The sequence below is a fragment of the Neovison vison genome, chromosome 4 (assembly GCF_020171115.1).
Source record: "Neovison vison isolate M4711 chromosome 4, ASM_NN_V1, whole genome shotgun sequence".
NCBI lineage: Eukaryota > Metazoa > Chordata > Mammalia > Carnivora > Mustelidae > Neogale > Neogale vison.
The window spans coordinates 133,500,314-133,523,582 of record NC_058094.1 but is presented as its reverse complement, the minus strand read 5'-3'; the positions used below and the strand labels follow the sequence as shown (position 1 = coordinate 133,523,582).

General features: G+C 51.1%; 1 protein-coding gene across 4 annotated transcripts in view; it reads right to left on the bottom strand.

Annotated features, from left to right (window-relative positions):
• GRB10 (growth factor receptor bound protein 10) overlaps window positions 1-23,269 on the bottom strand; it is a 178,095-nt gene that overhangs the window by 85,617 nt on the left and 69,209 nt on the right. For all 4 annotated transcript variants that reach the window (XM_044245689.1, XM_044245691.1, XM_044245690.1 and 1 more), the window contains one exon: window positions 7,863-7,953. In XM_044245689.1, the coding sequence (XP_044101624.1) occupies window positions 7,863-7,953 (91 nt within the window). The remainder of the gene's footprint in view (window positions 1-7,862; window positions 7,954-23,269) is intronic.

Below are 23,269 nucleotides of genomic sequence, written 5' to 3'. Positions count from 1 at the left end.
TCTATGCGTCCTTGAATCACTAACACACTTTCCCAAATGCGATGGGTCCTAAAGAAGCTTTGTTATCACTTGTCCACATTTAAGTTACGAGCTATCTGGGGCGCCAGGCTGGCTCAGTCTGTGGAGCACGAAACTCTTGATCTCAGGGTTGTGGGTTCGAGTCCCACACTGGGTGGAGAGAAGTCTTAGAAATAAATCAAGTTCGAAGCCATATGACAAGTCATACCAAAACTCTGCAAAACATGGCCCCACATGCGCTAAATTTAAAGACATATTTGGTAACATGCAGCATCTTCTCTAGTTAAGGCTTCGGATCCATGATCACTCTCCCATGATCACGGATCACGGATGACTGTTTACATCTTGTCTATGTCCTTCAGCAGCAACTTACAAAGCCATCAAGGTTCATGTCCTCCTAGCTCCCTTCTGGTTCTGTGACTGCTGTCAGTGGGATTTTTTTTTACATTCCTCTTCCTGATTATCTCCAATTGTTACATTTTATCTGTCGATATTATATTGTATCTGCCAGCTTGAAGAACTCACTCAGTTTAAAAGTCTGTGAGTCAGTGCTGACTTTCTGTCTGGGTGCTTTGCAAACAAGCACAGATTTCATTTCTCTACTTCAGTGTCTGCATTTCTGTTTCTCTGTTTACCATTTTGTTGCACTGGCTAAGACCTCTAGTGACAGCAGGCACTTGGGTGTGATTCCGTGATTTTCACAGACACGACTAATATTACTCCTGTGTGTACGATGGATGCTATGAGCTTGGGACAGGTTGCAGAGGTTCCCTAAAGTACTGGCTTAGTCAGGGTTTTGCTCTCATCACTTGTTCTGTATTATAGAAGTTCAGAATTGCATATATTCTTATGGTCACGGGTAAGATACCACTTTTCCCCCTTAAATCTTTGAATGTGTCAAGGTCTTCTCCATCTAACGTTGGTAAAGCATCCTTCCATGATTATAATAAACGCAACCTGGTAATAACATTTGTTTGATGTTTAAGGCAAAAGGGTAAATCTGATTAATGTTTTCAGGGTTGTATGATAATGTAAAATACGCCCAGCCTGTATGTGGACTTCTTGTCCTGTCCGTCTCCAGCAGAGCTACAGAGCACTGTAAGACAATTGGAGGGTCTGCTCCCTACCTCTCTAACAGCTCATGGAAAGAGAGCAATGATTTGCTCCTTCAAGGTTTTGTGACATTCAATGCAAAACCCAAAGCGCTCTTGAGGCAACAGTACTGAATACAGACTCCGTTCTGCCGGAGTTAATTCTTTATTAAGATTTTGTATTTTGCCAAGAGTCAAATTATGGTTCATTTTGCTTTTCTCTTTCTTCTTCCTTATTTCTTCCAAATTCTGTACCTGAAACTTCTGAGTGCTGTCCACACCACTCACAGAGCTATCCATTCTGTCATGTCACAGAACATTCCAGAAGCACTGTACAGGCAAAACAGTCTTGGTTTCCTTAGATAATCTCCATGATAGCTTTTATTTCTAAGGAGATCAGGGTCTTTTGTTGTTGTTGTTTGTTTTTAGAATTTGTTTGGAGCAATCTTAGGTTTATGACAAAATTCAGAGAAGGGTAAGGGGATGTCCCACAAACCCACTGCCCTCCTACAAGCATGGCCTCACCCATGATCAACTTCACTTACCAGAACGGCTGTTTGTTTGTTTGTTTGTTTGTTTGTTTTTTACCACGGAGGACCCTCTGCTGACACATCAGAACCAGCCAAAGTCCACAGCTGACCGCAGGGTTGAACGTCCCACGGGTTTGGACAGATACGTCCATCCTTACGACATCACACACACTTCCGCCACTGCCCTAACTCCTCTCAGCTCTGCCTGGCCGTGTTTCCCCACCGCCACCCTGGCAACCACTGGCCTCCCGACTGTCTCCACGGCTTTTCCTTTTCCAGAACGTCACAGACTTGGAATCCTACCGCATGTCGACTAGCCACACCGGCTCCTTCCACACAGGAATACGCACCCCAGCTTCCTCCCTGCCTTTCTGTGACTGATAGCTCCTTTCTTCATAGCGCTGAGTAATACTGCACTGTCTGGACGGACCGACTTATTCATCCATTCATCTAATGGAGGACATTATGGTGCCTTCCAAGCTTTCCGGCAATTACGAGTAAATCCATGCACACTCCTGTATAGGCTTTTGTGCGGACGTACGTTTTCAACTCTTTCAGGTAAATACCAAGGTGCGCAACTGCTTGGACCGTATGGTAAGAGTAAGCTTAGTTTTCTAAGAAACTGCCAAACCACCCCATTCCCACAGACGGCGAATGAGAGTTTCTGTGGCTCCAACATGCTTGCCAGCGTTGGGTATGCCACTTTGGATTTTTGCTGTTGTTGTTTTTAAGATTTTATTTATTTATTTATTTATTTATTTTGTTATGTTAGTCACCATAAAGTACAACATTAGTTTTTGATGCAGTGTTCCCAGATTCATCGTTTATGCACCACACCCAGTGCTCCATGCAATACGCGCCCTCCTTAATACCCACCACCAGGCTCACCCATCCCCCCACCCCTCTCCCCTCCAAAACCCTCCATTTGTTTCTCAGGGTCCACAGTCTCTCATGGTTTTATTTATTTGACAAAGAGAAAGAGAGGACAAGGACGCAGAGCGGAAGGCAGAGGGAGAGGGAGAAGCTGGTTTTGCACTGAGCAGGGAGCCCGACATAAGGCTCGATCCCAGGACCCTGGGATCATGACCTGAGCTGACGGCAGACGTTTAACTGACGGAGCCACCCAAGCACCCTGGTCATTTTGTTTTTATGCTTTTGCAGTGAGTTATACATTTCCTTCCTATTTTCACATTCACAAGGATGCTCATGGTTTTCTTGTGTTGTTGTTTGAACTCCCTGACGTGTTCTCCACGTGATTTCCCTGTGCGCCCATCTTCCTCCTGAGTGTCTGTGACAGAGGCTTGCAGTTTTGGTAGATTTTACAAAAGACTGGCTTTTGGTTTTGCTCCCCCTTTTGATGTTTCCTCATCATTCCCATAATTTCTGATCTCCATTTTTTTTTTTTAAAGATTTTATTTATTTATCAGAGAGAGAGAGGGGGAGAGAGTGAGCACAGACAGACAGAATGGCAGGCAGAGGCAGAGGGAGAAGCAGGCTCCCCGCCGAGCAAAGAGCCTGATGTGGGACTCGATCCCAGGACGCTGGGATCATGACCTGAGCCAAAGGCAGCTGCTTAACCAACTGAGCCACCTAGGCGTCCCTGATCTCCATTTTTGTAAATACTTCCTCTACATTCCTTAGCACTCTTGACTTGTCATGCTCCTAATTTCCATTTTTCTGCCAAGATTAGAAATGGAGTTCCAAACACCTTAATACAATTTTTTACCTGCAGTACACTCATATTTCTAATGTACACTCAATTCTAGTACAAATTCTAGCACTCAATTTCTAGTACACTCAATTCTAAATGACTGGTACTTTCATTATGACTTCCTCTGTAATCCACGAGTGGGGAAACGGTGTGTTTTTAAAGTTTCCACACATGTTTACATGTTTACCTTTTGAACTTTTTCTCTTGATTTCTGATTTAATCACACTGGGCCAAAGAACGTGGCCTGCATGAAATAGATTGCTTAAAATTTAGTGCAAAAAAATAAATTAAGATATAAAATAAAATTTAGTGCAGTTTCCCATATGTGGTCACCTTTTTAAAAAGCTACACAGATTTTAGAAAAGAATCAACAGTCTGTTGGGAGCACAGTTCTGTTTATTTCTATGAATCTGGGACTGTTAATACTGTTATAGAAATGCTTAGAATTACTCCGACAATCATATCCTGTACTTCTGCTTGCCATCCTTTTTATTTTTCACATCTCACTTTTCTTCCTTTTCTATTGATATTGGTTGTTTTTGTTAAATATAGATCCCCTCATATATTTTTTTGTTAGATTAGAAACTATATACACATATAACTACAGTCAATACTTCAGTTGCAACTAAGATTTTAAAATATATAACTGAGGGGTTAACTAAGGGGGCACCTGGGTGGTCCCGATGGTTGAGAATGTGACTCTTGGGTTTGGCTCAGGTCATGATCTCAGGGTTGGGAGATTGAGACCCATGTCGGGCTCCACACTTGAGATTCTCTCTCCCTCTGCACCCCCCTCACTCTCTCAAATAAATACAGTTTTTAAAATATATAAGTAAGTATACTTTTTCTAACACAATCCCAAATCGTTGTATGTTCTACTTCCCCAACGGGAGTCTTATTATATAACTGCTCATGGAGCAAACCCTCAAATGATACTATGATATAACCACACAGAGAGCAAACCTCAAAAGACACACATGCACACTTGGGGTGTCTAATTACCGAAGTTCAGCTTAACCTTAGTTGAACAGTTCGTATGGAACTGACCCTGTGACATGGCGTCTGTTTCTCCGCGCACTGCTGTGTCCCATACTCTGCGCCTTGCAAGGCGCTCACGATCTTCTTTCTAAAGGACAACTCTGAATGAATCAGAGAAGATTGCCAGTCACAAATCTTCTCAATCTTCACCTGAAAAAGCTTTCCTTTGCTTTCAGTACGTGTTGGTATGAACTCCCAGACGGATGGTCCTTTTCGCCTCACGGCTCTGAAAACACCCAGGCTCTCCTCTGGCACTTGTTGGGTCTGTGAGGGCTGTCAATCCGATGGCCGTCCAGGCGCTGGGAAGTCTGCATTCTCCCCAAAGACCTTTTCTTTGCCTTCTGCTTTCTGGAACCTTGCCAGATGCTTCCCAGTGTGGATCAGTCTTCCCTTTTCCTCCTGGATCTTTGAGCCTACTCTGGGGACTGCCTGCCCGTTCTGGCCAATTCCCACCAGCCTCTCTTCAGATCCCCCTCTCCCTGCCACCTGCACACTCCGGGACATGTAAGTGTGTGTGTCCAAGGGCCCGCTCATGTTTTCCCAGGTCCATCTGTGCCGGAGGGAGGTGAACCCTGAAATGAATTCTCCTTGGACTGAATCCAGCACTTTGAAAATGCGAGGAACTCTACCGTTCACTTCTAACACACGGACTCTCCCCTCTAGCTGTTCCCATCACCCCACTGTGCTTCAGTGTGTCCGTTATGACACGACACGTTCGATCACCTCCCCGCGCAGCACACACATGCTTCCTTCAAAGCCATGGTCAGACCCACCTTCACTGCATCTGAAAGGCGGCAGTCTGCTGATTGTGGTGGTTGTGCTTCTTCTCAGTGTTTAAGGAATTCAGGCTGCAGACTCGTTGGGGGTGGCTTGTGCTCTGTTTTCCTCCCACCCCTCCCTGTGTGGGGACGGAGCAGGGCGCTCCGCACTGCTGCTGCCTCTCGGAACGCTGCCCAGGCCCCAGTCTGAACTGCCCTCCGCTGCTGGGGGCTTCTATAGCCCAGCGGAAATAAGCATGGGCACTACTCACTCTCTAAAAATATCTGGCCTGTGGTCCAGCCTGAGTGAGTCCTTCTGATTTCCCTGTTTTACATGCAATGGGGGCAGAGTTACTGAGGACTGGAGGGAAAGGCATCCAAGGTCAAAGGGAACCTTCGTTGGTTCCCTTTGGCCCTGCTTCAAGTGCTGGGATGTGTCTGACCCTCGGTTTCAGAGGCCGGGGTGTAACTCTGGAGCAAGGAAGGGAACCCGCTCTGTTCTGCATGAAGCTCACTCCATCTTCTGTGCTCAACCCTCATGCCACTAACCAAGCAGCTGTGACATCCATGGGATGCTTAGTTTTAAACCTTAGAAAAGGTTTATGCTTTATTTTATTTTTTTCAAGATTTTATTTATTTACTTGACACACACAGAGAGAGAGCATGAGTGGGGGGAGCCGCAGAAGGAGAGAGAGAAGTTAACTCCCTGCTGAGCAAGGAGGCCGACGCGGGGCTCGATCCCAGGACCCTGAGACTATGACCTGGGCCAAAGGCAGATGCTTAACCCGCTGGTCCGCTGAGCCACCCAGGCACCCCAAGCTCTAAGCTTTAAAAAACTCTTTCATTATAATTTTTTCCTAACTTTTTGATTAAGGCATCAACACAGATTTTTACACGAATATTACTACCTAGATTTTGATTATTTCAGTCTAAATGAGACCACTAGTAAGCAGTGAAATGCCATCATTTACAACGTCCCTAAGTATTGAAATCTGTATTAACGAATCAGTGTTCTTTCTTGTTGCCAAGTGTCCTCAAAGATGACTCCAACATTATGCTCAACCCGGAAAATCCCGACTGCTTGACATAGCATCTCACACTTGAGAAAACAGCTCTTAGACGTCATGGGAAGCTCCCAGCTCTTATTTTTGCTAAATTTCAACCTCTTTCAGATTAAGCCATTTTAAGAATCTGATTATTCTAATGCCTCCCAGCTCTAAAGCCTACCCCGTATTATACTTAAACTTTCCCGTAATCCACACTATGGGCTGTGGGCATTTTTCCGGAGCCCTCCCCCAGTCATACCGTTTCCTTTCCCGGGCTGCCCCTTCTCCCCCGTATCAAAGCGTGCACCTTTAGACCTCATTTGCTTTTGTTTTTTGTTTTGTTTTCTTTTGTTAAGATTTTATTTATTCAAGAGAGAGTGCACACAGAGGGAGAAGCAGGCTCCCTCATGAGCAGGGAGCCCCAAACAGGGCTTGATCCCAGAATGCTAGGATCATGACCTGAGCCAAAGGCAGATGCTTAAACGACTGAGTCCCCCAGACATCCCAGACCTAATTTGCTTTTAACCTCCATCCTTGCTTTCCTGTGCTGCTCCCATCAGTAGTGAACAGAATGGGAGTAAAAGTCATCACAGCAAGCCGGAGGATCAGCAAGTGTGCAGACACACAACACCAGCCGGAGAGCAACACCCAGAAGCCAAGTGGAGGGGCTGCCCTGTGCGGGGGCCCTGAGAGGTGATGTCGGGTTCCCTCCGTGCTGCGTCCTGAGACAACGTGTGGAACCGACCTTGGGGTTCTGCTTACTGCAGCTGACTCCTCGTCACTATTCAGAGCTCAGTGTTCCTATGAAACTCTTCCTAAGCCGAAATGATGGAAGACAAAGAAGCGATTACCCTTCATGCATAAGACAAATTGGGAGCGTGCCAAGAGCCGAAACCACCTGTCTCCACTTCCTCCGATGCAGATAAAGACAGATCTGGCTCGAGTATGAACAAAATACACAGAGGTAAAGGGCAGGTGCTCCCAGCTCAAAGCCGTGACAGCTGGATGCTGAGTGCGGCTCCGGGGAAGGCTCTTGGCAGGGCCGCCGTCCTGCTCAGTGCCCGCTGCCTTTAGAATGGCCCCCTGTGAGAGCAATGCCGGGTCTTCCTGTCTTTCTTGTTTTTAATATTTTATTTATTTACTTGTCAGAGAGAGAGAGAGAGAGCACAAGGAAGAGGGACAGCAGACAGAGGGAGAAGCAGACTCCCTGCCGAGCAGGGAGTCCGATGCGGGCCTTGATCCCGGGACCCTGGGATCATGACCTGAGCCGAAGGCAGACGCTTAACCGACTGAGCCACCCTGGTGTCCCAAAAGCAGTGCCGAATCTTTGTTTCTAAAAGCAGAAATCCTCTTTGGATTTCTCTAAGTGAGCAAACACAGGTACTGAGGTAGGTCTTTCGTGAAAGTCAAGGAGCGTGAAACAAACTTTCGAAAAGCAGGGGATACCTGTATATTAGGACATCACAACCAAGTTTTTTGTTTTGTTTTGTTTTGTTTTGTTTTCCCCTGTTCTAGAATTTGTTTCCTTTAAAGCAGAAAAGAGCCAAGATCAGAATTTTTCTCATGTGAGTGCCCAGCACAATTTCACAGAATACGAAGTCCTAGCACAGGGGCAAAGCTGCTGCTGGGGCTGATGGCATCTGTGGCATCCTGTTTTTGTCATTCCTTACCCTGGTGATTTGTGAGCCGATCCGATGGTGCTGGGAAGCCCGGTCCCGCCAGATCTCGTGGACTGAGAGGGGACGTCTGCTCCACCTGGTCCTGGGGAAGACGGGAACACAAAGGCTTTGGTGAAAAGGAGCATTTCACACTTGTCCACACCCGCCCTTCCCTGCAGTCATTCTTCCTCAGTTTCTGACTTCAACACATTCCCGTTCTTGGTTTTTAAAGGTTGGTTGTTTAAAAGACACCGTAAAAGGGAAGCTAATGGTGGAAAGGTGCCACCGTTTAGCAAAGGCGTCAGAAGACAAGTTACCCTAGGTCTCAGGCTTAAATTGCTTTGCCTGAATAGCAATTCAAAAAGAATTATTGTCAGCTGCTGGATTCGAGCACCGAAGAGAAATCATTAGCATTCCACGGAGCACACGCATTTTCTGCAACAATTACTGGTAATCAAGCCCTAGGCGGTGTGTTATCTGGAACGGAAACATCCAGGGACTGCTTATAATTGGCCGGCTCTACAAAGAAGAAGGGCTCCGTGGTTTTGTCCCCCCCCCCCACGTCAGGATGAGGACAAAAATTTTAGGCAAAAGTTAAAACAGCAATGTTACAATTAACCGCACAACTCTAGGAAAAAGCGTCTTTGTGAGATTATAATCAGCCCAATGAAAAACAGGTTAAACGTGGGAAAAGAAAATGGGCCTTTTCATAGGGACACACGGAACACTAGCAGGGATTAACATGGGGCAGAAAGAGGTTCAAGTCCTCTTTCAGATTTAAGAAATTCTGAGATTTTTACACCGCACCTGGATTACCTCCATAATTAGGTTTTACAACTGTGTCTGCAGGGGAAGATTACTATCGGCACAAAGAGCAGCCAACTCGGCAACTTCACCCCTACCTATGCCAACAGCAGCAAATGTGTGTGCAGAGTTTACTGGGCAGGGCTGGACTCCCACTTCACAGCTGGGGACACTCCGGGACAGGAAAGGTATGTCCACCTGACTGCCCCCTGCCGGCATTAGAACCCAGGTGGTGGGATTCTTCCCACTCATGTGCCTTCCCACTCATGCTGCCCACGAAACTCAAAAAAGCTCATTCATTTTGACAAGCTGCTTTATCACCTGAATGCTCCCCAGTGAACAGTTCTCCGTCCAGAGACAGAGCCTGGGGGTACAGAAACAGGGGGATGATACTCTATCCCTCCGCACCTATGTGTATACACATGCGGTGTGGTCCACACTGTGCGGGGTCCGCTTGCTAGAGCTGGGGAGGCAGAGTGGGGAGCACTGGGGAGATAGACCAGAAGGGTCAGCTCACCAGTATCTATCTACCACTCAGAAGTAGGGAGCTCGGTGCCTGGGAAGGCCCAGCCACAGCCATGCCTTCCCCCAGAAAATCTGGGGGAAATGATCCAAGCCTGAGAGCATGTCTTCACTGCTGGTCTCTCCAAAAAACAAGTAGCTTTCTTTTTGTTTTTTTAATCATAAATGCGATACGTGCTAACTAAGAGAATCTAGATACTAAAGAAAAGCTTAAAGAAAAAAATTCAAGTGAACCCTCTACTTTCACCCGCAGATGATACCCTGTTGGTTTTTGGTCTGTTTTTCCAGAGACAAGAAAAAAGCACAAACGTGGTTCGTCTACGTGCACTGTTTGAATTACTTATGGAAAATGTATATGTTACATTTGGATCGCACGGGCGTTACAAGCGATCTTGATTTTAAAAAAAGATTCATAATCAAATGGCACGTATTACGGAATTTTAGTCCATCTTTCTGAAATTTCCCATGGCAACTTAGCACCTCCATCCGCACTTCCAAGCCCTGGACCACTCCACTGGGTGGCTGGGCAGCACGACTTCCTGAGCCCGTGCCCTCCCAATGAGCAGGTGGTTGGTGAAGAAAGGAAGGTCCTGGTTGGGAAAGAGGAGAGGAGCTGGTTTGCAAGACGGAGTCGGGAGGCAAGAGCAAACCCAGCAGGAGCCCTGCCAGGGTGCGGAGGACGGAGCTGGGCAATCAGGGTCAGGGCACAATGGGGTACCTCCCAGACCCCCAAATGCAGTCCAGCCCCCGCACTGAGGTCATCCCACCTGATTTCTGCAATTCCACAGCCCACATTTCTCCACCCAACTGGCTCTTTACCATCTGGGATAAGTATTTTTCTTCTTTCTTTTCCAGATTTTCAAACAAGCAGGTCAATTTTTGGAACAGAGCAGAAATATAATTAAAATGCGCCTGAATCCCAACAGCAGGCAGACCCCCATGGAAATCACAGGGTATGAACGATCCTGTGTCCTGCCTCTCTCCCTCCCCCACAAACATGACAAGATACTATGTTAAAATCTTGGTAAATATTCTCTCCAGATTCTAAACTACTCTGGTACACACTTGTAGCCACTTGCAAGTTTCTGACTGTGTACATAACAATCCCATCAACACCTCTGTGCACAAAATCCTGCCCTCATTTCCGATTATTTCCACTGGATCCCTGGAAATTAAGCCACTAGTCCAAAGGTTTCACCCGTATTTTGGGTTTTTTGTTTTAAGTCAAGATACATACTGTCAAAATCTTATTCATGCAGTTTACCCTTCCACCCAAAACAGAGAGAACTGCCCATTTCATAATCTCTGCGACAGACCGAGACTGGTGATCTTTTTGGAATTTCTTCTTGCCAATCCCAGAGGTAAACCGTGGCCTCAGCCTGTGGTTTTCAGTGGTCTTAAATACTGAAATTGACCATTTTCCAGAGCTTCAGCCCTTTGTCCTTCTTCTTCTGGACTCCCCCTCTGACGGGTCCACTGGACGAGTGCCTGAGGGCAGCCGGCCTTTCCAATCAGCCAAGCCCACCCACTCCTCGGGAGCTGAGCCCTTGGGGGCCAGTTCTCTGGAGTCTGATTCAACCAGCTCATCTGTAAAATGGGTTCAGTGACAACCACTCCTCCCTCCCCGCCTGCCACCCAGAACTGCTGGAGCCTTTATTTACGGCACCAGGTACAAACCCAGGGCCCGGGACTGGGCAAGGACCCAGCCTAGGGACGTGCGCGTCCCCTGCCCACTGGCAACTCTGGTTCGCGCCTCATTATTCCTCCAGGATGAGCTCCCCACGTGTAAGAAACAGCTGCTCCTGTCTGTTGCAAATGCCTTCCCAGCCTGTCTATCTGCAGTCTTAAGTGATTTTTTGATTCTCCTAAGTGTAATTCAACATAGGCAAGTCCACTGAACTCTTCTTCTCGGTTCGTCGAGGCAAGCTGGTGACTGCCTCCTTTCTCTCTCAAGGGAACCAGAGGCTACAGCCTCACCACCCTGAACACGCGTGACCTTGTCAAGGACACTGGAGAGCATCTATGTAAGTTTTATTCTGGTCTCTTCCGACGTGACATAGTCCTCGCTCATCTCGCTGACATGGTTACCCGTGGACGGGAAGAGCTGACACCATAGTTCACTCCGCCCTTTCTGCCTGAGCCGGAAGGTCACCTCCTTCCCACCTCATTATCTCCATGCACATGCGTGTCTGAGTCGTGGCCACACTCACGCGTGGGTCCCACGAACCTGCTCGTCCCGGAGCCACGGCCACGCTCTCCATCTCACAGCCTGGGACACGTTTTCGTTGGCACACACTTCCCCTCTCGCTTCTTTTGCTTGGATCTTCTTCTTCTCAAATTGTTTCAAGGTTTGCTTAAATGATTAAAGCTTCTCTTCTGGTGTATTTGCTTACATATAAATGAGCAATGACTACCCATTACGAATCTGGATGTTACTTGTGGACCATCTGACTGAAATCAGACGGCATGGAGCTCAGGAGAATATAAACCAGGGGTCCAGCCTCCCTGTGACCCAGGCCTCACCCCCAGCCTGTCCCTCTGGGGACAAACAAGACCCCGGGTGTCCCTTGCTCAGACTCAAGTCCAGGTCGGAGTCCCTGTCTTCTCCTCCACACGCCACGGTCCCTAAGCACTCCTCTCATCAGTGGCAAGCAGACCTGACCCCACGGAGACATCGATTTGGAAGAGAAGGACCTTCCAAACCTGATTTAGGCAACCCTGTCGCCAGATTTATCCAATGCAAATGCAGGTTGTCAAGTAAAACGGGAGTTTCAGTTAGACGAGGTGTCAGTCCTGGCCACTGCATGGGGCTTGTCCTAACAAACATTCCTGCGAGTTATCTGAGTTTAACTGGGGACCCTATACTTTATCTGGCAGCTCTGTACCGAAAAGACCATTCAAATCGGACAGGTTTGCACGACAAATAGCAGCAGCAAGAACAAAATCCTGACGCGGGGCTCATGTGTTTGTATATAAGACTCCCGAGTCAGAGAGAAAACAGACAGACACACACACACACACTCTCTCTCTCTCTCTCTCTCTCTCCAACAGGCAGATGCTTCAGACAAGAATCCTATTATCCTGGTAAGCGAAAAAAGAAGCCGTAGTAGGGAACTGCTAGTTTGTGAAATAAAGCCAGCTCAGGAGAAGCGAACCATGACTGCAAGGGAAGGTCAGGCACAAACTCTTCAAAGGCCAACACTGGCCCCTGGCCAGGCTCAGGGTCACGTAAACGGGGACAGGAGCAACAAGCCTGTCCCTGTGCTGGCCTGGTCTCCCGGGGCTCATTTTTGCTTGTCGTGGTGGGTTTCCTGTTCCAGGTTAGTGAGCCTCCCCTTAGGGCCAGAAACCAGCACTTCGAGTGTCCTTCTGCAGGAGGCCCGGGGCCCCATGCGGGGCCTGGGGGAAGACCTGGCAGGGGCAGCCTGGGTCAGTGGGCTGGTCTTAAAGCTCCCACAGGACTTGGCGGTGGGGCACAGGGAGGGGACCGGGATGGAGCCTCTAGCTGGGCAGTGCTGTCCTCTAGAAACTTCCTTCTTGAGTCATACTTCTGGGGCTTACACGAGTGCCCCCTCCCACTTCGCTCCCTCTGGCCTCTTGCTGGCCTCAGGCTGGGGTACCAACCAAACCGCTTCTCCGGACCCCTCCAGCCCTCTCCCTGAAGCACTCGTCCTCCCCTGGCAGGAGCGCACCCACTGGACGTGCTGAGCGAGACCCCTGCCCACCCACGGAGGCAGGTGCCGACCCACCCTTGGTCGGCTAATGAAGACCCCAAGGGCTCAAGGATCACAAGGACAAGGTGTCTCGTGCCGGGTGGGAACCGTCAGGGCAGCGGGTGTGGACGCAAGGTCAGACCCAGCAAACCTCTCCGGGAGGAATTGCGGAGGAATGCAGATCCCCAGGCCTGCAGGGCTTGTCTGTGCACCTCGCCCCAGGGACTCACTTCACGGGCTAATCCAGGGGGCGCCCGCCCAGCCTGGTGACCCTGGGACGTGGCAAGCAGGCCGCCCTGTCCCGCTCTGCCATTCTTCGCCATCCAGAATGTTCTCTGCCTTGCCCTCCACACCCACCGTGGCCTCATCCTCAAGGCCTCCCGAGGAAGCCGCCTCCTCCCAGAGGCTTCTCTGATGGCCCAGAGGAATATGGCCTCTTACCCCTCCTCCTGCGGCTTTTTTACTCAGTGTGTGCCCCAGATGCGGGGCAGGGACGCCTCTGCCCCCCACAGTGAGGGGAGGAAGGCCGGCTGGAAGCGAGGCCATGCGGCCCAGTACAAAAGAACAAAGGGGCCGAGAACACCTCGCTGCCCAGGCTGCCTGTCAGACAGCACGATATGCCCACGGGGAACCCCGCTCTTGAGACAGAGATGCTCGCAGGGCAGCTTGACCCATTTCCTGGCTAAAAACCCACGCCATCTGGATGTCTTCTTTACAGAAAGGTCTATTCATATACAACGGAATACTATGCAGCCAGCAACCCCCCCTGAAATCTTGCCATTTGCAGTGACGTGGATGGAACTAGAGGGTATTATGCTGAGTGAAGTAAGTCAGAGAAAGACAATGATCTCTCTGATATGAGGAGTTTGAGAGGCAGGGCTGGGGGTCGTGAGGGGTACGGAGGGAAAAAAAAATGAAACAAGATGGGATCGGGAGGGAGACAAACCATAAGAGACTCTTAATCTCAGGATACAAACTGAGGGTGGCTGGGAGTGGAAGGGTAGGGATGGGGGGATTAGGGGATGGACACTGGGGAGGGAATGTGCTATGGTGAGAGCTGTGAAACGGGTCAGCCTGATGATTCACAGACCTGTACGCTATCCCTGGGGCAAATAATACATTATATGTTAATAAAACAAAACAAAAAAACCCCACAGGCTGACATGCGCCTCAGGGAGCAGGTGGGGAACTTCAAGGAGAGAGAGCGGGACAGTCAGCACAGTGCCTACCGGGAATAAAGCAGAGCGTAGGGCAGAAGGCCAGGCTCTGGGTCCAGTCCCAGGCTCACACCTGTCGGTGAGTCGTCTGACTGCTGCATCGGCTGTGTCCTGGGGCCGACGGGCGGCTTCATGCGTTGGCTAGGAGGACTAAATTAAAATGGCATAAACAAAGCGCTTGTCCAGCAAGTATAAGGTTCCAGGCCGTGAATGGCAGGGACAAGGGGTCTCTAAGAGACATGTCTCTCAGGCGGGTGTCGGGGCTGTGTCCTTGCTCCCATTCAGCGCACAAGGTGTTCAGGGGACTAAAAGCACAGCCCTTCGTTACTCTGCTGAGAAAACCAAAGAGGAACACCAGGGAGAACAGAATGAGGGGCTTCTACAAGTCTCCAACAGGCAGAATGTTCCATCAAAACCTCCAAGCTGAACTCTTCATGTAGATAACTCCCCCGCCCCCGCACACACGAACAACAATGCGTGACAATACTGGGGGGGGGGGCAGGGACAGTCCAGGGACGCCCACCTCAGGGTGTAAACTAAGCCTGAGTTGTGTGCCCAGCGCCCCCACACCCTCTCCTGCAGCGGCCCTGGCTAACCCCACTTTTGGGAAGGGAAAGAACAGAAATGACATGGGTCCTACGGTCCAGGGTCCAGCATCTCACTTTCCCTCCAGACCCCTCTCCGGCACCCTGCAGCCAGTCACCCGGTGGGAAAGGGGTCCCGCTCTGACATACAATGAGCTGACACTTGTAAAGTACGATCAGCATAGCCTTTGTCGGCTGATGCAAAACACAGCTGACGTCATGGAACAAGTCAGAATCAAAATCTACTAAGAGATGAGCCTCCCGCCCTAGTGAAGAAGCCGTGACCCCAGCATCTGTCCCTGGTTCTAACAGGGAAAGCATCGCCTTCCAGTCTCTATCACAAATTCCCTGCCGTCCAAGTCCCTGTGGGTCAACTGTGTGTGTGTCTTCGTCCACGACTTCCAAACACACACAGCTGGGTATGGGAAACATCTCCTGGGCAGCCTCCTCCCAGCTACAGTTACTCATTTTTACTAGAACTTACTAGGTTTGGGGACACTTGGGTAGCTTAGTCATTAAGCGTCTGCCTTTGGCTCAGGTCATGACCCTGGGGTCCTGGGATCAAGCCCCGCATCGGGCTCTCTGTTCGGTGGGACGCCTGCTTCTCTCTCTTCCACTCCCCCTGCTTCTGTTCCCTCTCTCGCTGTCTTACTGTCAAATAAATAAATAAAATCTTCAAAAAAAAAAACCCTCCTAGGATTTTAATAACTACCTACTAGTAGTTTAGTAACCACCCACCACACCAGCCGCCCTCTCCAGGAGTGAGGGTACTGCCTCCACTTGGATGGCAGCGATCCAAGCTGCTGAGTCACACAGAACACCTGGACTGCCACTCCTCAGAGCAACCAAAACTCTTCTCCAAAACGGTAAGACACCAAAAGCACGGCAGGGACAATGCCACTGTTTAGAAAACCACCAGACTTTCACAAAAACCTCACTGCACCCAAGTGCCGTAGCCCTAAACCCACACCGTCCTGTGTATACCATCTTCAGACACGTCTTTCTTTGCAACGACCTCTGAGTGTCCGGATTCTTGACATTAGGAGCGAAGGTAGTGTAGGAACCACCTAGCTTTAAATTCGCTCGCCCACTCTACAACACCAGGCACCGACACATCCGTTTCAGGAATGCGAGGGGGAAGGAAGGGCAGTCTACCAATCCTTTATTTCTTTTTAAGCAGTTCCATGAAGATCTCTCAGTTACCTAACATGAATTTCACCTGCCCTAAGTGTACCATCCAACGAATGTTAGTGTAATTTACAGTATTTGTAGAGCTATCACCACAATCTAAATTTAGAACATTTCCATCGCCCTACAGAGAAACCTCGTGCCCAGAGCTGGCTCAGCTTGACAAATGGTTTTCCCAAAATAAAGTGCCTTTGCCATGTCAATTTTCTCCCCATCTTCTGATCTGGTATTCCCCAGTCCGCAGGGCAGCTCACCTGCCGGGTAAGAGCACTGGCTCTGGGATTTCTAGAAATCAGTAGCTGAGGGGCCTGGGGGAGGCACTAGCCCTCCTTGGGTAAGGGTCACCTCACGGGGGACAGTGTGGAAGATTTCGTGTGACTGTGTGTGTGACACATGTACGTAATTAACAAGCTGCAATTTTCACGCACATTCCTACTAATCCGCTGTTACCACCACCTCCCCACACCTGTGTCTCCCCAACTCCTTCCACCTGCTCCCTCCCCCTCCACCTCTACTGAGATTCCACCACCAACTTTTAGCAGGAGGACAAGGACGGGACAAAGCACAGCAGACGGGATGTACGTGAATGACTACAGAACGGAACTGCAGTTAACATCGTGTCTGACTTCCTGTCCGTTTTCTGTTCCTGTTCCCTCCAGATGAGAAGCTGGCAGAGCCATCTGTGACATCAGCTCCCAGGCGGGCACGGCAGAACACAGGGAGGGTAGACCCCAGGTACACACGAAGGAACCTGGGGACTGTGGACTCACTCCCTAGCTGTTTAGGCAGAGAACAAAAGTAGCTTACGGAAAAAATGAGCTCCATCAAACCCAAAGGCACAAACTTCTTGGCCCTGCCCCCACTCAGTGCCCAAGTGGAAATACTCCCACAAAAGCTTTCACCAGTCCGAGAACTGGGAGACAGGTTCACAGCAGGATTTTCCAGTCTGCCCCAGAGGACACACAAACCCCAAAACACGGCTGCGTGTCCTCACCGCCCTGCTGCATGGGGTGGAAAAGAGAAGACGGTCTGCCCTTCCTTTCACTGTTTCTTCCTGCTCTGCCCGTGCCGGCCTGGGGAGCCTACGTGACTTCAGCCCCCCCAGCCGACCCAAATCCGGCATCACTTGCAGGCCTTCTGCCCAGACTGGCCTTGATCAGAACCCTGCCCTCCTCCCCTGCAGCCCCTGAAGGGAAAATCCACTCTTGGCACATGCAAGGCCCTCTAGCTTCCTCCATGACTTTGATTGTGTACCTGCATATGGGGAAACCAGCTATAAATGGCTAGTACCAAAGCCCAGGCTTTGCTCTGGGGAAGGAGACCACAGAGAGTCTGGCCCAGGGACGGAGTGGGCAGCAATCACTCCGGGGGGGAGGGCCCGAAGGTCAGGGGTTGGGACATCCACACTTTCACAAGGGGTCTGTGTCTCGGAGCTCTAGCAATACAATGACTGTGGCTCAGAAAAGGGAGCCAGAAACGTCAAGTCCATGAAATGTTAACCAATAAGGAACACGATGGCCCAATGCTCCATAGAGCGGTGACGGCCCCACATGTCGGCACTGGTTCTACCATCCACATTGGCTCTTCATACGAAGCTGATGGTTTCCTAAGTCACTAACTTACAGATTTTAAGTATAACCTACAACCTCTGTCAAAACTAAAATGCTGCTATAATTTTTTTTTTTTTTTTTTTTTAAAGTAGGCTCTACACTGGGCATGGAGCCCAACGCGGGGCTTGAACTCATGACCCTGAGATTGAGACCTGAGCAGAGATCAAGAGTCAGACACTTTACCAACTGAACCACCCAGATGCCCCGACCCCTACATTTTTTTCACGGCCATTCACGTCATCCTCTGGGATGTCCGTAACTCTAGAGAACGGTCAAGATGCGGAAGCCAAAGGCCGCTGCGGGTTTCCCCAGGCTTTCTGGATGGAGGCCCCCCCCGGGACAGGGGTTGGTGATTCTCACCTGCACACACTGTTGACCCAGGTTGGGGAGTCGGGCATCTCATCAATGTCGACGAGACTGGGTCACTCAGCCCTACACTATTACCCCCAAGTTCTCGAATGCAGAAGAGCAGGACAGGTCTGGGTGGGGGCACTGAGGGCCCCCCTTCATGAAATCATGTCTCCACCAGGTCCACAGCTTGCCCTTTTGTCCTTCTCCAGCCAACCACTCCCTGCAGGGAGGCACGACCCCTCTGGCCCATTTACACGGTGACTAAGGGAGGCCCGACGGCTGGGCCCCCATCCAGGGGGCAGAAACGGCACAGCGAGAACATCATATCATTGGGCGCCCAGCTCCAACTTCCGCTGCCCACTCGCTTTGTTCTCTGGGACCACTACCCTCATGGAAAGGGAAATGAACAGAGACCAAGACATCCGCACGTGCGCATCTAACGTGAATTTGTTACAACGGTCAGCGAGTAGCACCCACACCGAGATTAAGGTCTACCCCGGCCAAGGAGACAGGACAGAAATCTCTATGCTGCTCAGTGATCAATAAAGCCGACAATCAGAGTCCTCAACGCGCCTCCCCAGGATCAGTCAAAACGCAACCGGGACAATGAGAACAATCTAAGAAACCACAAACTTCCAAATGGAATGAAATGCGTCCTGATCCCACCTGGGCCACCTCTGGCCAGCCACAACCTGACGCTCTGGAAGACAGGCCTGGTGCCCGGCGTTCCTCCTGCTGCCCCCGCCCCCCCCATCCCCGGGGTCACAGTACCGAGCTCCCCATAGACTCAAGGATCAGGCCCCCAGCTGAGGCCCTCCCGGAGGCAGAGGTAATGGATTCCCCTGGCTACACAGAGACCCAAACGAAAAGGACAGAGCAGAGGGCGTTCATTAACAAAATGCAAGCACAGCCGGGACGCTGGGGCCATCAGGCTCCACGTTCTGGTGACCTCACCATGGCGACATCCCTCAGCATCTCAGCGCCTGAGCTCCCTTCTCTGAAATGTGGGTCACAATCTTGTGCGCTCCCTAATGGGGACCATAAAGCCTCTGCAGACATGCAAACCCGAGTTCCTTGGCTTGAAGCTTATAGCATTGTCCTGGCAGCACCACCCATGCAACATCCACACTCAAACCCCGGCAGGGAAGCAGGTGGCGCGTGGTCCTCAGGGTGCACCGAGATGGGGCTGTGTTCCCAGCAGAGTTCCCACACCCGCCCAGCACACGGCACACGGCACACCCCCACCGCGTGCCCGTGGTTAGCAGAACAACAAGAGGCACCTCTTCTGCGAACTTTTCAAAACTCCCATTTCAAAATCTGGAAAGGGCTCTCATTAGCCCTGGCTGACCAGGAAAAAGCCCCAGGGTTTACTGTGATGTAATTCTTGGAGGTGGCTCTCCCTCATTTCTCAGTCCCTCTGGCAAGTGGAGGCCAGAAGGCCAGGGGTGAGCGGCAGCCCGTGGCCAAGAATCTGGAGGTGGAATGAGGAAGCTGGGTCTGGCCCCGAGCTCCAGCCCGGGCCCCTCCTGCCTCCCACCCAGGTTCCCACACCACACCTGAGCCAGGTGTGATATCTTCAGAGGGCAGGTAAGGAGAGCAGGGAGGGGCAGGAAGAAGCTTCCAGAAGCATGATGAAGGACGTGGCCAACGAGTCAGGCTGATGCTCCCTGGAGGTGTATCTTTCACAGAGCTCCAAGCAAAGCAGTTGTCCGAGACCAACCGAAGAAGCAGCAGAGACGCCAGAGCACAAGGAACTGGGTCCTCCGGCCCCAGAGGTGTCGGTCCTGCTGGACTTGGTCAGCGCCTCCCCGCACAGGACCCCTGGGTCCCGACCCCGAAGTGGGTCACCAGAAGGTCATCACATCCTTCATGAATGAAAACCGTTACTGTGTTGTGAGCCAAATGTTTACAAATCACCACCATGTCAACTCCGTGATTCAGAAACAAACTCCCTACCTGTGCCTTCTCCCTGCTCTATAAGGGGAGGCCTCGGGGGACCCGTGGGCTCCGTCCATTGCACATCTGCCTTCGACTCAGGTCATGATCTCCAAGTCCTGGGATTGAGCCCCATGCTCAGCAGGGAACCTGCTTTTCGCTCTGCCTGCGTTCCCCTGTTCTTGCTTGCTCCCTTTCCCTCTAACACATAAAACATACAAAATCTTTAAAAAAAAAAAAATACTATAAAGGGAGGTCTCTGGACCACATGGTCTCTGTATTTCTTTTGGGCTCCAAAGTGAATTCTGGACACCACATGCCCACCAAGATGAAGTATGAAGGTTCGAACAGACCTTCTCTCCTTAATTGAGCAAAACACTGAAATGGTTTTTGTGCACGGACAGCAGGCGGCTCAGGACGGTTATCTCTGAGAGAGACAAACCCACTGCCCAGAGTGCCCGCGATCTGCAGCACGAGGAAGGGGGTCCTTTCGGGGAGACCTGTGTGGGGTGCCGGGCAGGCTGTCAGCCGAGTACTGGCTCGGGCACACATGCATGGAAACCATCGAGGTCAGGGCAAGAGCCACCGGGAAGAAGCAGCCAGAAGGACCCCCAGAACTCACATGGGGCAGAACGAAGGTTGTGTCCCCTAAGCCACAGCGGAAAAGCTCCTACACAGAGCTCTTGCAAAGTCTTGCCTCAGATGTGAGAGCAAACAGGCCCAGAATGCCAGGTAAAGAAGGCAAGCTCCAGAAGGACCCAGGGCCTCAAAGAAGCCCAACTGTTCGCATTAGAAATCTCCTGGGAGTCAAAGCAACACAGAAAAAGGAGAAACAAAATCACAGCACCCAGCTGCTTCTGACACCCAACCCCAAAGCAGCAGGCGTGAAGAAGCCAGGTCCGTCAGGGGAGGAGACGTCAGCCCTCAAATGTTGAAGATGACCCAGGGAAGGCCGGAACGTTCCAGCAGCCAGGAGAGCCAGGCCGCACCTGTCCAGGAGGGGGAAAGCCAACACAATCCTGACGGGCACCAAACGCAAGCCCAGGACAAGCCTGGCCGCAGATGAGACGCCACACCCCTCTCTGCTCTCCCTCGCCTGGGACGCACCCCGCCACTGAAGCCTGACCACAGGGGTCTAGGAGGCCAGGAGTAGAACCCACAGGAAGACACAGAAACTCTCCAAAATGAAGCACCCAGAGGAAAGCAAGGGGGGAGTGCCCCCAAACCATGCCCCATGTCTACGTGGGGAGGAGACTCAGGTTTGGGACCAGGTGGAGCAAAGCTGAACCCAGCATCTCCCGTCCCTACCTGTCTAGCCTGAACAAGTCCCTGGGCCCCAGCCCTCACAGGAAAACCAGGGAACAGAACCCACTTCAAAGGGTTTGCAGGGGAGACAGCATAAGGTTGAAGAACACCAGCCACGGACCCGAGTTGCCTCCCCATCCCCAAGACAGATAGCGCCGGCTCCCGTACAGCTCGGGGGGCTGGAAGGAGGCAGGGCGAGCAAGGAGGGTCTCCAGGGCGCCTTCTGAGTTGCACTCATCCCCACACCCCTGGAAAGCAATTACAAGTGACAATGCCTGGCAAGTGACAGGCCACTCCAGCTTCTACCACCAGCAGGGACGCAGGGCCAGCCTCTGGCACAGGTTGGCTGCCTGCGACCAACGGCGTCGCGCTCAAGAGAAGACAGGAGTGTGTGTGTGCACGTGTACGTCCATGCGAGTGTGTGGAAACACAAGGGCCACTAATTAAAACTGTACACGGACACAGATAATCTACAGATACAGGGACAGCCCCGCCTTTTCCACAAGAACTCCCCGCTAGGTCATGCTCCTTGCTTCTTATCAGCAGATCAGAGAGACTCCCTTCCTGGGCCAGCAAATGGGTCTGATGGAGCTTGCACCTCTACCCAAGGCCTCCTTCTCTAAAAAAGTGAGTCTTGGCCTAACAGGATCCCTGGATCCACTGAAAACACTGATCCATGAACTCGCTAACCCCGCCCCTGGCACCAGTCCTGGAGCCATGAAGGGCAATAACAAGGTCCCAGACAGAGCCATAACGTGACTCTGTTCCAAACCAGTCCAGAAGGGAGTTGCTGGGAACAAAATAGGCCCCTCCCACTCCAGGGAAGCCCCAGGCCCTAGGAAGCCCAGCAAGACAGGGACCTACACTCAGGGTGCAGACTGCACAAATGTTACAGCCCAGCAAAGCAAGAGCCAGGCTGGCAGATGAGGCAGGTTCGTGCAATGGTGTTGCATGAAACGGCGACTTAAACATCGGGAAAAGGACTCTCCAGGCCTACTCTAAGGCTGGACACCTGGCTGACCCAGAGGGCAATGAATGGACAGAGGAGAGGCTAGTTTTGGGTGATGAAAAGACAGGTTAATTGCATCTGAAATTTCCGTCATCTGAAAAGCTGGCATTACACCAGTCCCCAGAAATACTTCAGCGACCACCAGCCTGCCAGCCGCCGCCCCTCAGGCAGGTGCTCAAGCCAGACAGAAGAGTCAGCCTCAAACTCTTCTGCTCCCCATTCCAGCTCTGTCCCTACAACCTGATGAGTCGGCTTTCTAAATATACTTCGACACACTTCTCTCACGGCCGCTGCGGTGTCCTGGGCTCAGGCAGCCAAGTCTCGCCCTGCAGCACGGACTCAGAGCAGCTGAGAAGAGAACGTGGCGTCCTCATCACACAACAAGCAGGGCAGGCAGGGGATGGGGTACAGCCCCATGCCACACACACAGGAGAGGGTCAAGCCTGGGACTCACAAGACCGCGCCCTCAATCCACACTCCACCCGTGATCTCCTGTCCTTAGAAGACTGCAGACGGGATAGGACTGCAAACACATCCACTCAGTAAGAAGCAGGTTGCGTGTGCACGTGAACACCCAGTCCACCGGCAGCCTAAGATCTACACACCCCTGCCGGGACTCAGCCGGGGAAGGTGGGGAGCCAGACACCACTTTACACTGCTCTCGGGTCCAAGAAAGCTTCTTGAACAAAGATGTCTGTGGTCACGGAGCGGTGTCCTCTAACTCACTGAGGACTGACCTCTTTACCAGCCTAGTCACGGGGCAACTGACCAGCCTCAGAGACTAGCGTGTGATAGCTCGGTCACTAAGAATGGAGGAAGCCTTCCAAGAGACTCACTTGCTCCGCAATCGTCTGCCGAGCACCCACGGCACGTTAGCCCTTAAAGCCCAGATCCTGCCCTCTCGGCTTATCTGGACCAAACAGGTAGTAAAGCCATAATCACACTATGCAATTGACGCGCTCATAATGGGGGCGCTGAGGCTTCTGGAACATCAAGGGAAAGCATAGAGCGGCTAAGTGGCAGAGGAAGCTGCACTTTAAATGGAATAGGAGGGAAAGTTCACTGAAAAGGAAGGGTAAGGAGCGGGTGCGGCTCGGCGGGGGTGCTGGCCGTGGGGGGGTCCTCGGTGCTGGGGGAGGCGGCCGCCCCAACTTCAGCATCTTCATCTACATCATGACAAA